This window comes from Rana temporaria, chromosome 2, assembly GCF_905171775.1.
Source record: "Rana temporaria chromosome 2, aRanTem1.1, whole genome shotgun sequence".
NCBI lineage: Eukaryota > Metazoa > Chordata > Amphibia > Anura > Ranidae > Rana > Rana temporaria.
The window spans coordinates 158,867,919-158,880,343 of NC_053490.1; the positions used below are offsets into that span (position 1 = coordinate 158,867,919).

The following is a 12,425-nucleotide window of genomic DNA, read 5'->3' on the forward strand; positions in this document are numbered from 1 at the left end:
GTCCCCATCAGTCTCCCCATCCATCTGTGTCCCCATCCATCATCCATCTGTGTCCCCATCAGTCTCCCCATCCATCTCTGTCCCCATCCATCTGTGTCCCCATCCATCATCCATCTGTGTCCCCATCCATCTGTGTCCCCATCCATCATCCATCTGTGTCCCCATCCATCATCCATCTGTGTCCCCATCCATCTGTGTCCCCATCAGTCTCCCCATCCATCTGTGTCCCCATCCATCATCCATCTGTGTCCCCATCCATCTGTGTCCCCATCCATAATCCATCTGTGTCCCCATCCATCTGTGTCCCCATCAATCTCCCCATTCATCTGTATCCCCATCAGTCTCCCCATTCATCTGTGTCCCCATCAGTCTCCCCATTCATCCATGTCCCCATCATCTGTGTCCCCATTCATTTGTGTCCCCATTCATCTGTGTCCCCATCCATCTGTGTCCCCATCCATCTGTGTCCCCATCCATCTGTGTCCCCATCCATCTGTGTCCCCATCCATCTGTGTCCCCATCCATCATCCATCTGTGTCCCCATCCATCTGTGTCCCCATCATCTGTGTCCCCATTCATCTGTCTCCCCATTAGACCCCACAGATATTTTTGTCCCCATCAGTGTCATCACCCCCCCCACATTTTTGTCCCCATCAGAGTCATCAGCCCCCCCCCACACACACACACATTTGTGTCCCCATCAGTCTACAACCCCCCTCCCCCCCCCTCCCCCCCACGTGTGTCCCCATCAGTCATCAGCCCCCACATATTTGTGTCCCCATCAGAGCCATAAGAGTTATTAACCCCCTCACATTTGTGTCCCCATAAGAGTCAGCCCCCCCCCCCCCAAATGGGTGTCCCGATGAGAGCCATTCAACCCACCTCCACACAAGTGTATCAGCCCCCCTCCTTGCATGTGTCCAGCGCGTCTCCATCACTGGCTTTGCAGACCTGTTGCACCTCCCGACTCCCGCCCCGCTGGTATTACACACTCGTTACTGGTTAACAGCGAGGCGGGAGGCGGGAGCAGGGAGGCGGCTACGGGTCTGCACTAAACACCTCATTGGCTGCTGGAATGCCGTGGTCCCAGCAGCCAACACAGTGAGACGCCGGAGGGGATTGCGGGACCTGCGCTGCTTATTGCCTGGGGCGAATATGCAGCGCAGGTTCCAGAACCAACAGGGGAGCTAAGAATTCAAGCTGCGGGCCGGAAGAAATGGCCTGGCGGGCCGGATGTGGCCCGCGGGCCGTAGTTTGGAGACCCCTGGTCTAAATGGTTAGCAGAGCCGTCCTCGGCATAATATAAACCTCCACAGGTGAGTGGACAGGGGACTTCAACCCCCATTACACAATGTCTTCTTGGTATTAAAAGAATAGAGGATAGATGAAAATCACATATATCTCTGAGGTGTGCATCATTTCTTGATGGAGTTCAGTCAGGTATCTGGGTTTAGATGGGAGCAGAAATGTTGCTACCCCAACTGACATTCGTGACATTTGATCAGATGTTCCACACCTTCTTTACCTAATGGTGACACGCACATTTGAATTGGTATCAATCCTGGCATAAGTATATTTGTCCCGAGTGCGGGACACCTTTCTATTTTTTTTTACCCCTTTTTGGTTTGTTGTTGTTACCCGTTTTCTCCATGTGTATGTTATAACAGGGCTCGACAAATCCCGGGTTCCAGGTCGCCATGGCGACTAGAAATAGGGTCCTGGCGACTTGGCTTGGAAGGGGGGCAAAAAAATTTTTTTTTTTTTTTTTTTGTGAGCTGGCACCATCTTTTTTTTTTTTTTTTTTTTTTTTTTTTTATTTCAATAGTTTTTTATTGATATTTTTCAATCAAACAAAATAATGCATTACAATAGCATATAGTACACAATGCATCGTAACAGTAGGAGACAAAGTAATACTCATTATCTAACATACAGATATGTGTTGGCTAAGCAATATAATACTACCAATCATCATAAGAAAAATTGTAGCGTATTTTCTGTAGAATATTTTCTCAATAGTATCAAGTCAATAAGAGATCAATTCACAATATCAAAGGAAAAAGAAAGAAATACATTAGCAAACAAATAAAATAAAGGAACTAGCTTTCCCGAACACCTCATATGGGAATCATAGTGTTCGAGAGCTATCTCCTCTCATATTTCCTATCTGAATAGTAAACAATGTGTCGGAGGAAATAAGGTAAACAGAATTATGTCCTGTTTTTGAACCAGACGTTCCAGAGGTCCCATTGGATTGAGTATTTATGAAGAGAGCCCAAGGATGACGCTAAAATCCTTTCATAGGAATTATGTAAATCCAAGAGGTCAATAGCGTCATCAGGGGAAGGCGGATCGGGATCTTTCCACTTTCTTGTAATCGACAATCTAGCTGCCAAGAGTAGATGGGTTATTGTTCTACGAAGATTAAATGAAAACCTGTCTATTCCTAATGATAAAATAGCCAATGCTGGATCAGGAGCCACTCGTGTTTGAGTGAGGTCAGATATTATATTGAAGATTCCTGCCCAATAGACTGTGAGCTTTGGACAACTCCATAATATATGGAATATGTCTCCTCTGACTGAAGTTGGGCAACGTCTCCAACAAGCTGCAGGGGTTTGGGGGTCAAATTTAGACACTATTACCGGAGTAAGGTACCAACGCAAAGTGATTTTGATAGATAACTCCCACAAGGAGGTGCAACGAGTGGCAGATTGATTGGCCTTACAGGCCAAGCGCCATTGGTCATTCGTGAAAGAGCATTTAAGATCTTTTTCCCAAAGAAGATGGGAGGCAGATTTATTAAAAACTTGTTTTTGTTGCATTAATTGATAAAATAAAGAAATGCCCTTATTTTGTCGTATTGGCGAAGAAAAATAGGTCCAAGCTGAAGCATTAACTTGTTTGGAAATATTGCCAAGTTTATATAGACAATGCATTAATTGAGTATATTGAAACTCGTTGGTGTGAGGGAGATCATATTCCGATTGGATAGAAGAAAAGGTCTTGATGTATCCATTCGAATAAAAGTCGTCCAGATACCTAATACCTTTCTGGTTCCAAAAGGAAATCGGCATCCTGTTAGTAACAAAGTATAATGTTTGGATGGGAATTCTAACTTCGACTCCGGGCCCTGCTAGACCAGTGGAGCTTATAAATTTTTGCCAAGTTCGTATGGATGCAAGTAGGGTTGTCCAGATACCGATACCAGTATCGGTATCGGGACCGATACCGAGTATTTGCGGGAGTACTCGTACTCGCGCAAATACCCCCGATACCTAAATAGAATACTTCCCCCCCCCCCGCCGCATCGAGGGACATGGCTAGAGGGACATGGCTGCATATGTGAGGGACATGGCTAGAGGGACATTTCTGCATATGTGAGGGACATGGCGTGAGGGACATGGCTGCATATGTGAGGGACATGGCTGCATATGAGGGGGACATGGCTGCATATGGGGGGGGACATGGCTGCATTTGGGGATACATTTAAAAAAAGTATCGGTATTCGGTATCGGCGACTACTTGGAAAAAAAGTATCGGTACTTGTACTCGGTCCTAAAAAAGTGGTATCGGGACAACCCTAGATGCAAGCATCGTAGGAGGTAAGTGTATTGGGGTCTTAACACCCAATAGAGAACCAAACAACCAGAGGTTGGTAGAACCATACGTACAGTAACTAGCCTCTATCAGCCCCCATTGAGTAGTAGGAGTTTGATAGAACCACTCCTTCAGTTGGGACAAGATGGAGGAATGATAATAGTCCTGGAAATCAATATATCCAGTTCCACCGCTCATTCTATGTTTAATTAACCTATCATGAGTACACCTGGATTTCTTCCCATTCCAGACAAATTTAGACAAGAGAGATTGCATGGACTTAAAAAACATAACAGGAACAGGAATGGGCAAAGTCCTGAAAAAATATAAAACTTGTGGAAGATGTACCATTTTGAAGGCTGATAATCTACCCCACCAAGAAAATTCGAATTTGCTCAAAATCTGAAGGTCAGTTTGTAGTTTACTTCTAAGGGCAAGGTAGTTGTGTTCATATAATTTTTCGGTGGTCCTTGTGAGATGAACACCCAAATATGGGATGGTAGAATCTGCCCAAACATAGGGGAATTGATGTTGCAACAAATTTTTATTAACAGCATCAACTCCAATGTCTAAGATGAGTGACTTCAAGGCATTAGCCTTGTAAAATGAAACCTCGCCAAACCAGGATAGAAGCTTTTGGATTTCGGGTAAGGAGGAGAATGGATTAGTTATCGTAAAGATGACATCATCCGCAAACAAGCTTATTTTATGTACTTGATTGCCAATATTAATTCCTGAAATTTTAGAATTAGTTCTAACATGTTCTGCCAGGGGTTCAATCAGCATGTTGAAAATCAGGGGAGAAAGTGGACACCCTGTTGAGTTCCGTTGGAAATATCAAAAGGTTTAGATAAAAGACCTGAGGTAAAGACTCTGGCTGTAGGAGTAGTATACAGAGCCAGTATTGCTTCAAGGATAGGCCCAGCAAATCCAAATTTCCGAAGAGTCAAGTTCAAGTAGTCCCAATTAACCCTGTCGAACGCCTTCTCTGCATCCAGAGAAAGAAGCAGAGAAGGCGTTCCCATCAGTCCCACATTGTGAATCACATTCACCATTCTCCTAGTAGCATCTGAAGCCTGGCGGCCTCTCATAAAACCCGCTTGGTCAGTGTGGATTAGGTCTGGGAGAATTTGATTCAATCTGCTGGCTATCAACTTGGCATATATTTTCAAATCAACGTTAAGTAAGGAGATTGGACTAAAATTAGAAGGAGAGTTGGGTTCTTTACCAGGTTGGGTAGAGTAACTATAATGGCCGACAACATTTCTCTTGGAAAGCGGAGGTAGAAATCGAGTGGTTGTACAGTGTTGTTAAGTGAGGGGAAACTAAATCCTTAAATAACTTGAAATATTCCCCAGTATACCCATCAGGGCCCGGAGACTTAGAGGAAGGCAGACCATCAATGGTTTTACTGATTTCATTTATAGTGATAGGGACATTCAATTGCTCAAGATGTTCAGCAGATAATTTAGGTAAAGTGATTTGATCGAGGAAAGACCCAATCTCCTCACTAGTTGGTTGATGGGTGCTAGCATCCAATTTGAGGTTATACAAATTATCATAATAAATGCCAAAGGCATCGGCAATGGATTGTGGATTGATGAGCTTTTCACCAGAAGTCGGGTGATAAAGGTAGGGGATTTTAGTTTTAAGTCTAAGACCTCTGATGCGACTAGCCATTAGCTTCCCTGACTTATTATTAGCAGTGTAGGAGGTTGCTTTAAGTTTCCTCAAATTAAGTTCATAGGATTCAAGTAGTAAGGACCGTAATTCGTGTCTCAGCTCAAATAGTTGGGACCGAAGGTGAGGCGACGGAGTAGATTTATTTCTGAAATCAACCTCCTCTATCTTTTTGGATAATTCATCGAGTTTCTTAGTTCTTAATTTCTTAACTTGCGATCCGAGTTGAATGAAGAAACCTTGCATATAAGATTTGTGGGCATTCCACAGTACCGCCGGGTCGGACACCGAACCTACGTTGTTGGAGAAAAATTCCGTCAATTTTTGTTTAAGAAATTCCTCGTGAGTAGGGTTTTGGAGTAGATAATTATTAACACGCCACAGGTACGAGTGCTGTTTAGAATTCTTATTAGCTATTTTAATACTGATTGGTGCGTGGTCCGACCAGGTGATAGAGTGGATGCGAGAGTCAATAACATTCTGTAGTAGCCATTTGTCAGAAATGAACATGTCAATTCTGGAATAAGTGTTGTGACGCGAGGAGAGAAACGTATAGTCCCTCTCCTCCGCATGACAACACCGCCATATGTCAAAAAGATCATTCTCTCTAAAAAAGGTGGATAGAGGGGAAGAAATCCTCTTGGGACCGGACGAAACATCCATAGTGACATCTGGAACAATATTAAAATCCCCACATAACAGCAGATGACCTTCCTGTACTTTTCGAACCTTCTCAAGCACGGATCTATGAAACTTCAATTGACCGTGGTTCGGGGCATACAAGTTTGCAATAGTATACAAAACATTGTCTAATTTACAAACTAATATAACAAACCTTCCATTCGGATCAGTAGTGCAGGATATTAACTGAAAAGAAATAGTGTCACGGATGGCAATCAAGACACCCCTTTGTTTTCTAGAAAAGTCAGCCTTAAAAACATAGGGAAAGGATCTATTGTTACATTGGGGGGTCGCCCCTTGAGCAAAGTGCGTTTCCTGCACGCAAAGTACATCGCATTTGTGGGAGATAGCAGTTCTCCAAAGTGAAGAACGTTTTGCTGGGTGGTTCAGTCCCTTCACATTAAGTGAAAGAAAATTGATAGACATTGTGAATAGCGTGTAGAAGCTGCTGGAATGTGCCGATGAAGTTCAAATTTTGGGAGTAGTGTGCAGAAAATAACTACCTAGTACACTATATACTAGAATGATAAGGGGAAAAGAAAAATAAAAACACAGGGCAAAACAAACACAAAAAAAAAGGCACACAAATATAATAAAAAATAGGTATCAGTGAGTTGCTCAATCAGAACAGGACCAAGGAAGTAGGATATTCAAGGCAAGATATGCTGAAACAGAAATATATCCTACAAACTTGGATAGAGCAATACCAGAACAAAAGTGTCAAATGCAACTAATGTCGGGTGATATTAGTAACCCGACACTATAACAGGGTAATGTTCAAACAGCAAAGGATGTAAAGACTGGCATCCAGGGAACATTGTTGCAGTGAAAAATAACATCAACAAATACTTCTTCAATGTATCACTTTGCAGCAGGGATGTGATGAGCTGTGTTGCTTCCTTTACCAAGATGTATACCGTCCATAGCCCGTCTTTCCTCATCAGATAGTTCAGGGAGAATGCCCCACGAGTGCAGCAAGCGAAGTCCATCCAGAGGCTTGGATATGATGATGGTTTTCCCGTTAGATGTTATCAGCAATGTAGCAGGATGTCTCCACTTATATGGGATCTTATGGTTGTTTAAAGCTTTTGTGACAGTTTTCAGCTGCCTTCTCATATTGAGAGTATATTTTGACAAATCAGCGTACATATGAACCTTCTTATAAGGAGCAGGGATCGAGCTCTGGTCAGCAATTTCTCTTTAGTAGGCAAAAAATGTATTTTCATGAGAACATCGCGTGGGACGGATGCGTCCAGGTGTTTCGGTTTAGGAATGCGGTGTATACGGTCAATCATTCTTTCTATTGGGGATATGTCCGGTAACAAGGCCATTATCATGTCTCCCGCATACTTTTGTAGATCTGCCTGAGCAATAGATTCAGGAACTCCCCTCAGTTTAATGTTTTCCCTCCTAGAGCGATCTTCCAAATCCGCGATTTTAGCACGCATCCAATCTGCATCATCCATTTGATCTCTATATGCGTTAACCAAATTGTTCACAGTTTTTGATTGTTTCTCAATCTTATTTTCTACATGGAGGACCCTCTCTCCCAAACCTTTCATTTCAATAGAAAAGTTATTGAGCATAGCAGATATATTCACCATATTGAAGGGATAAAAGCATATCCTTCATGGTAGTATCAAGGACCGGTTGGCCTGAGGTAGGATAACAGGCTATTGATGATGCCACTTTAAGGCCTACCTGGTCCTGGCTTGATGATGTTGCAGGAATTACAGGGGATTGCTCTGAATGGTCATATTTCATCCGCGTTTTAGCCAGGCTTTTAGAGGATGGACTATGAGGGGGAGACACCTCCGGGTTAAATACATGAGAGTCTGGATCCCAGTTGTCCTGTATCTCATCAGGGAGATCAGTATAATAGGAGGATGGCATTACCTCAGATTCGTGGGGGCCATTTTGAAACTGATCCTCTGCTGCAGCTGACATATCAGACATGTCAGTCAGCTTTCTAAAGCGAGTTTCTTTAATCCGCTTGCGTGACTGCATCGAGTGTGGTCTCCCCTCACAGAATATCAGTCTCAGGCGATTCACAGAGCGATATTTTGATGGATTGGCCGAGAAATCCCCAGATGCCAGTCAGAGCTGTTAGCTCAGGCATCCATCACGATGCATGCAAGCCACGCCCCTCAGCTGGCACCATCTGGTGGTGAGCCATTGGTATTACAAGTTATTACCACCAGATGTGTAAGCTGGCGCCATCTGGTGGTGGCTGTTGGTATTACAAGTTAAGCATTACAAGTTAAACAGCAATTCTAATGTAATTTTTCACTATTTTGACTGCCATCTTCTTCCCTCTAATTAGAACCCCCAAACATTATATATATTTTTTATCCTAACACCCTAGAGAATAAAATGGCGATCGTTGCAATACTTTCTGTTACGCCGTATTTGCGCAGCGGTCTTACAAGCACACTTTTTTGTGAAAAAAATACTTTTTTTTAATTAAAAAAATAAGACAACAGTAAAGTTATCCCCATTTTTTTTATGTTATGAAAGATAATGTTACGCCGAGTAAATTGATACCCAACATGTCACGCTTCAAAATTACGTCCGCTCGTGGAATGGCGACAAACTTTTACCCTTTAAAATCTCCATTGGCGATGTTTAAAAAACTCTACAGGTTGCATGTTTTGAGTTACAGAGGAGGTCTAGGGCTAGAATTATTGCTCTCGCTCTAACAATCGCGGCGATACCTCACATGTGTCGTTTGAACACCGTTTACATATGCGGTCGCTGCTCACGTATGTGTTGGCTTCTGCGCGCAAGCTCGTCGGGACGGGGCGCGTTTTCTGGCTCCCAACTTTTTTAGCTGGCTCCTAGATTCCATGCAAATTTGTCAACCCCTGTGTTATAATACCAATAAAAAGATTTATATATATATATATATATATATATATATATATATATATATATATATATATATATATATATATATATATATATATATATAAAAGACGACCAAAATAAACCCAGGAGGTAATATTGATATTTAGAACCAGATTTAAACTTAATCTGGGGTACCTGGAGTTTGTTCCACTGTGCCAATTGTGCAAATCTGACTGCCAGATTGTATGTCCAAAATTGGGGTAGACCTAGCTCTCCCGATGACTGAGAGGTATAAGGGATACATTGACCTAGAGTGTATTATGAATTACAATTTGGTCAATAATATAAATGTATACAATTTTGTCATATAACAATCTTGACTTCGAAGAGTAGCCCACAATGTGTCTGGGCCCAGATTACACCACACTTAAAACTTTATTTGAGCCATGACAGTCCTGGATATAGATCTGGTAAGGATGTTGCCATGTGCTGTAGTACATCCTACAGGTGCACCTCTTCATATTCAGGTTTAAAGCATCCCCTGAGCATGTTATTTGTGTATTTTTGCATTGGTACATGCCCTTCATCGCAGTGCACATTACCCAGGCCCCTTTTGTTACCAAAAATGCTAAAAATCACAAGATTCAGCTTCTGTAGACTTCAGTGGGGTTCAGGCATTGCATATTTTTGTAATTTTTTTTGACGAACTGGACTTTATACAGTTTTGCTAATCACTAATTGGAACCTTTTCTTTATTTAGCAGGAAAAAAAATAACATTGCGCTTTAAAGATTTAATTTTATAGTTTTCCGGTGTTTTTAGTAGGTAAGCCAGCCAATTTTTTTCTATTGACTCCTAATATTTTGTTTAAAATGTTTTTCCTTTACATTTGCAGATACCAAGCCTTTTATTCAGCGTCAGAGCCAAGGACAAAACAGAGTACAAAATGTGGAACAAAATGGAGTGAAGGATTATAGCCAACCTCGGCAGTTTGTCAGGAATGATCCCAGAGCTCCAAGAAGTGAAAAACCGCCTCGATTCCAGAAAGAAAATCATACGTCAAGGCAATTTGAAGGTAATGGACCCCCAAGAAATCGAGCTCCAGAAAAATACAGTGCTCCTGGTCCAGATCTGTGGACAGAAGACAGGAATAAGAATGAAAAAGGATTTTCAAGGAATGAAAGATTAAAAGATTTTTCACAGCCTCCCTCTAATTACCAAAATGATAATACTTTTAAAAAGAGAGACAATACTATGCAAAGTAGGAACATAAAAGGCCCTAACCACCCTGAAATGAAAGATGATACCAGCACCTACAGTAATAATAGTAATACGGAGTCTTTGCACCAGAAACGTGGTAGAAGAGAAGACCAAAGACCAAATTATGAGTTCAATATGGACAGGAGATCACGGACAACTAACAGTGATAGTTTCACTAGTTTACCAAATGAAAAAAGTTATAGTGCCAACGTAGAATCTAATTATCATTCAACATTAGCAAAAGACAGTGCTAATGATTTACTAAATGGAGAGCTGGAGCAGAAGGGTCGAAGAGCTGGACCTATAAAACCAATAGGGTCAAATGTGAGCTCTGGAAATGATGAAAAAAACAAGATGTTTTCATATAGTTCTAAAAAAAGATCTGGTCCTATAAAGCCAGAGAGAATACTGGAACCTACCTACCCAGCATTCACTTGGAGACCAGGAGATGAGTGTTTGGCTCTTTATTGGGAAGACAATAAGGTATGTTTGTTGTTAATTTTACCAAAGAAATATAGTTAGTAGCCCATGACAACCCATCGGAGTTTATTTTTTATCAGTTAAGAGTTGTCAAAACCATAAACATTACTCTGTAGGTTTCTTCTGTTTATTGCATGTTGTACATTGCTTCTCCGTTTATTAAAGGACAATTCCACTTTGTATCAGAGGATTGTGAACAAAGCATGTAAATTACATTCAGCTCCACCACTTTTAATCTTCAATTTCCAGCCCATACATTATGCATATTTTTTTGTTCAATAAGCAGTTGAAATGAAAGAATATGGCTTGATTTACCCATTCACACAATCTGTGATATTGTATTCTGACAGCGAGAAGCCTTCCCTGCCATCAAAATACAATGATCTGTGTTGCTGGCTATAGCCGGTGGCATTCATCATTCGGGGAAAAACCTGACATGCTGGTTGTAAACAAGTTAGTTGATCAACTTGTGTACAACCAGCCTGCCCATACATAGATCAAAATTCAGCCGGTCCCTGCTGACCCAGCCAAATTTCAATCCATCTTTTCAGGACCACTGCCTGGAGGTTAACATGTATCATAGGGAGGCAATATGAGCCTACAAGAAATTCAAGGGGCGGTTACAAAGGAATTTGCAAACAGAAGGAACTGCAGGGGAGAAGTTTACACATTCCATTCACAGATTAATTTTTCTCTGTTCCATTCTCTGTTTGTTACATTGAAATTGTCCATATGCTCATGGAAACCTGAAAGCTTCCATTGCTAACCTGGATTAAAAGCCTAAACCCGTGGCTCCAATATTTTCTAAGTTACTGACCAATTTATTATGCAGATTAGGATTTCTGACTTCAATGCATATTATTTTCAGGTTAGTGAATCCAAAAATATTGAAGCCAAAACGGTTAGGCAACTAGATTTTTTTTTTAAGTGAGGTTAAAAATGCCATCCTATGTATTCCTTTCACTATTTGTTTCATATAGGAAGCTGCACATATCAAAGGAGTTGGTGAGTGAGGAGGAAGTGCGCTTAATTTACCTTAGTATCTTTGTTGACAGACTTTATTCTTTTCAAATGGGTTCTACATTTCAATACAAGTCTACTGGAATGCAAAATCCAATTGAAGGTTAGAAAGAGGTCAACTCAAAGTTAAATGAACTTCCCTTGGATTTTGAATGATCTTAGAAGCATCTTAAACTGTTGTCAAACTGATGCTATCAGCACAGACCCCTAAAGTGGTTGTAATGGATAAAGTTTTTTTTAACCTCCGTATTCAGCTCCCCCCTGCAGCCCCCCTAATACTTGCCTGATTGTGATCCAACGATGTGGATGAGAGTGGCTGCTCTCCTGGGTCTCTGCTGCCTGATTAGCTGAGAGAGCAGCAGGAGCTATTGGCTCCTTCTGCTTTCAATCACAGCCAGTGGGGAGGGAGCAGGCGGAGAGACCAAGCACACCGCTGTGTGCATCTTATGACCTCACACCGTGGGGCTCAGGAGCAGGCACGCATGAGTGCCCCAATAGCAAGCAGCTTGTTATGGGGGTACTCAAAGAAGAGGAGCCAGGAGTGCCGGTGGGGGACCCAAGAAGAGGAGTATCGGGGCTGCTCTATGCAAAACCATTGCACAGAACAGGGAAGTATGGCATGTTTTGTTTAAAAAAACAAAAACATTAATATCACTTTGATCCTAAAGCTAGGTAATACTGTATATTGCTGTATTTCTCACAAGCTCTTCACATGGGTTGCGTTTCTTTACCCAAGTAAACTGAGTTGTTTCCTCAAAACCTATATTAAGTTTCAGACGTTTAAGGCAAGCGCAAGCTTTAACTCCGCTAATGCTATACTACTGACACTTGAGCAAAATAAAAGAAATATGCAGTACC

The 12,425-nt window shown here is 41.8% G+C and overlaps 1 protein-coding gene across 1 annotated transcript in view; it reads left to right on the plus strand.

The window, feature by feature from the left end:
• Positions 1 to 12,425, plus strand: part of TDRD3 (tudor domain containing 3) — a 401,075-nt gene that overhangs the window by 353,274 nt on the left and 35,376 nt on the right. Inside the window, exon 11 of the mRNA XM_040341347.1 lies at positions 9,703 to 10,550. Within this exon, the coding sequence (XP_040197281.1) occupies positions 9,703 to 10,550 (848 nt within the window). The remainder of the gene's footprint in view (positions 1 to 9,702; positions 10,551 to 12,425) is intronic.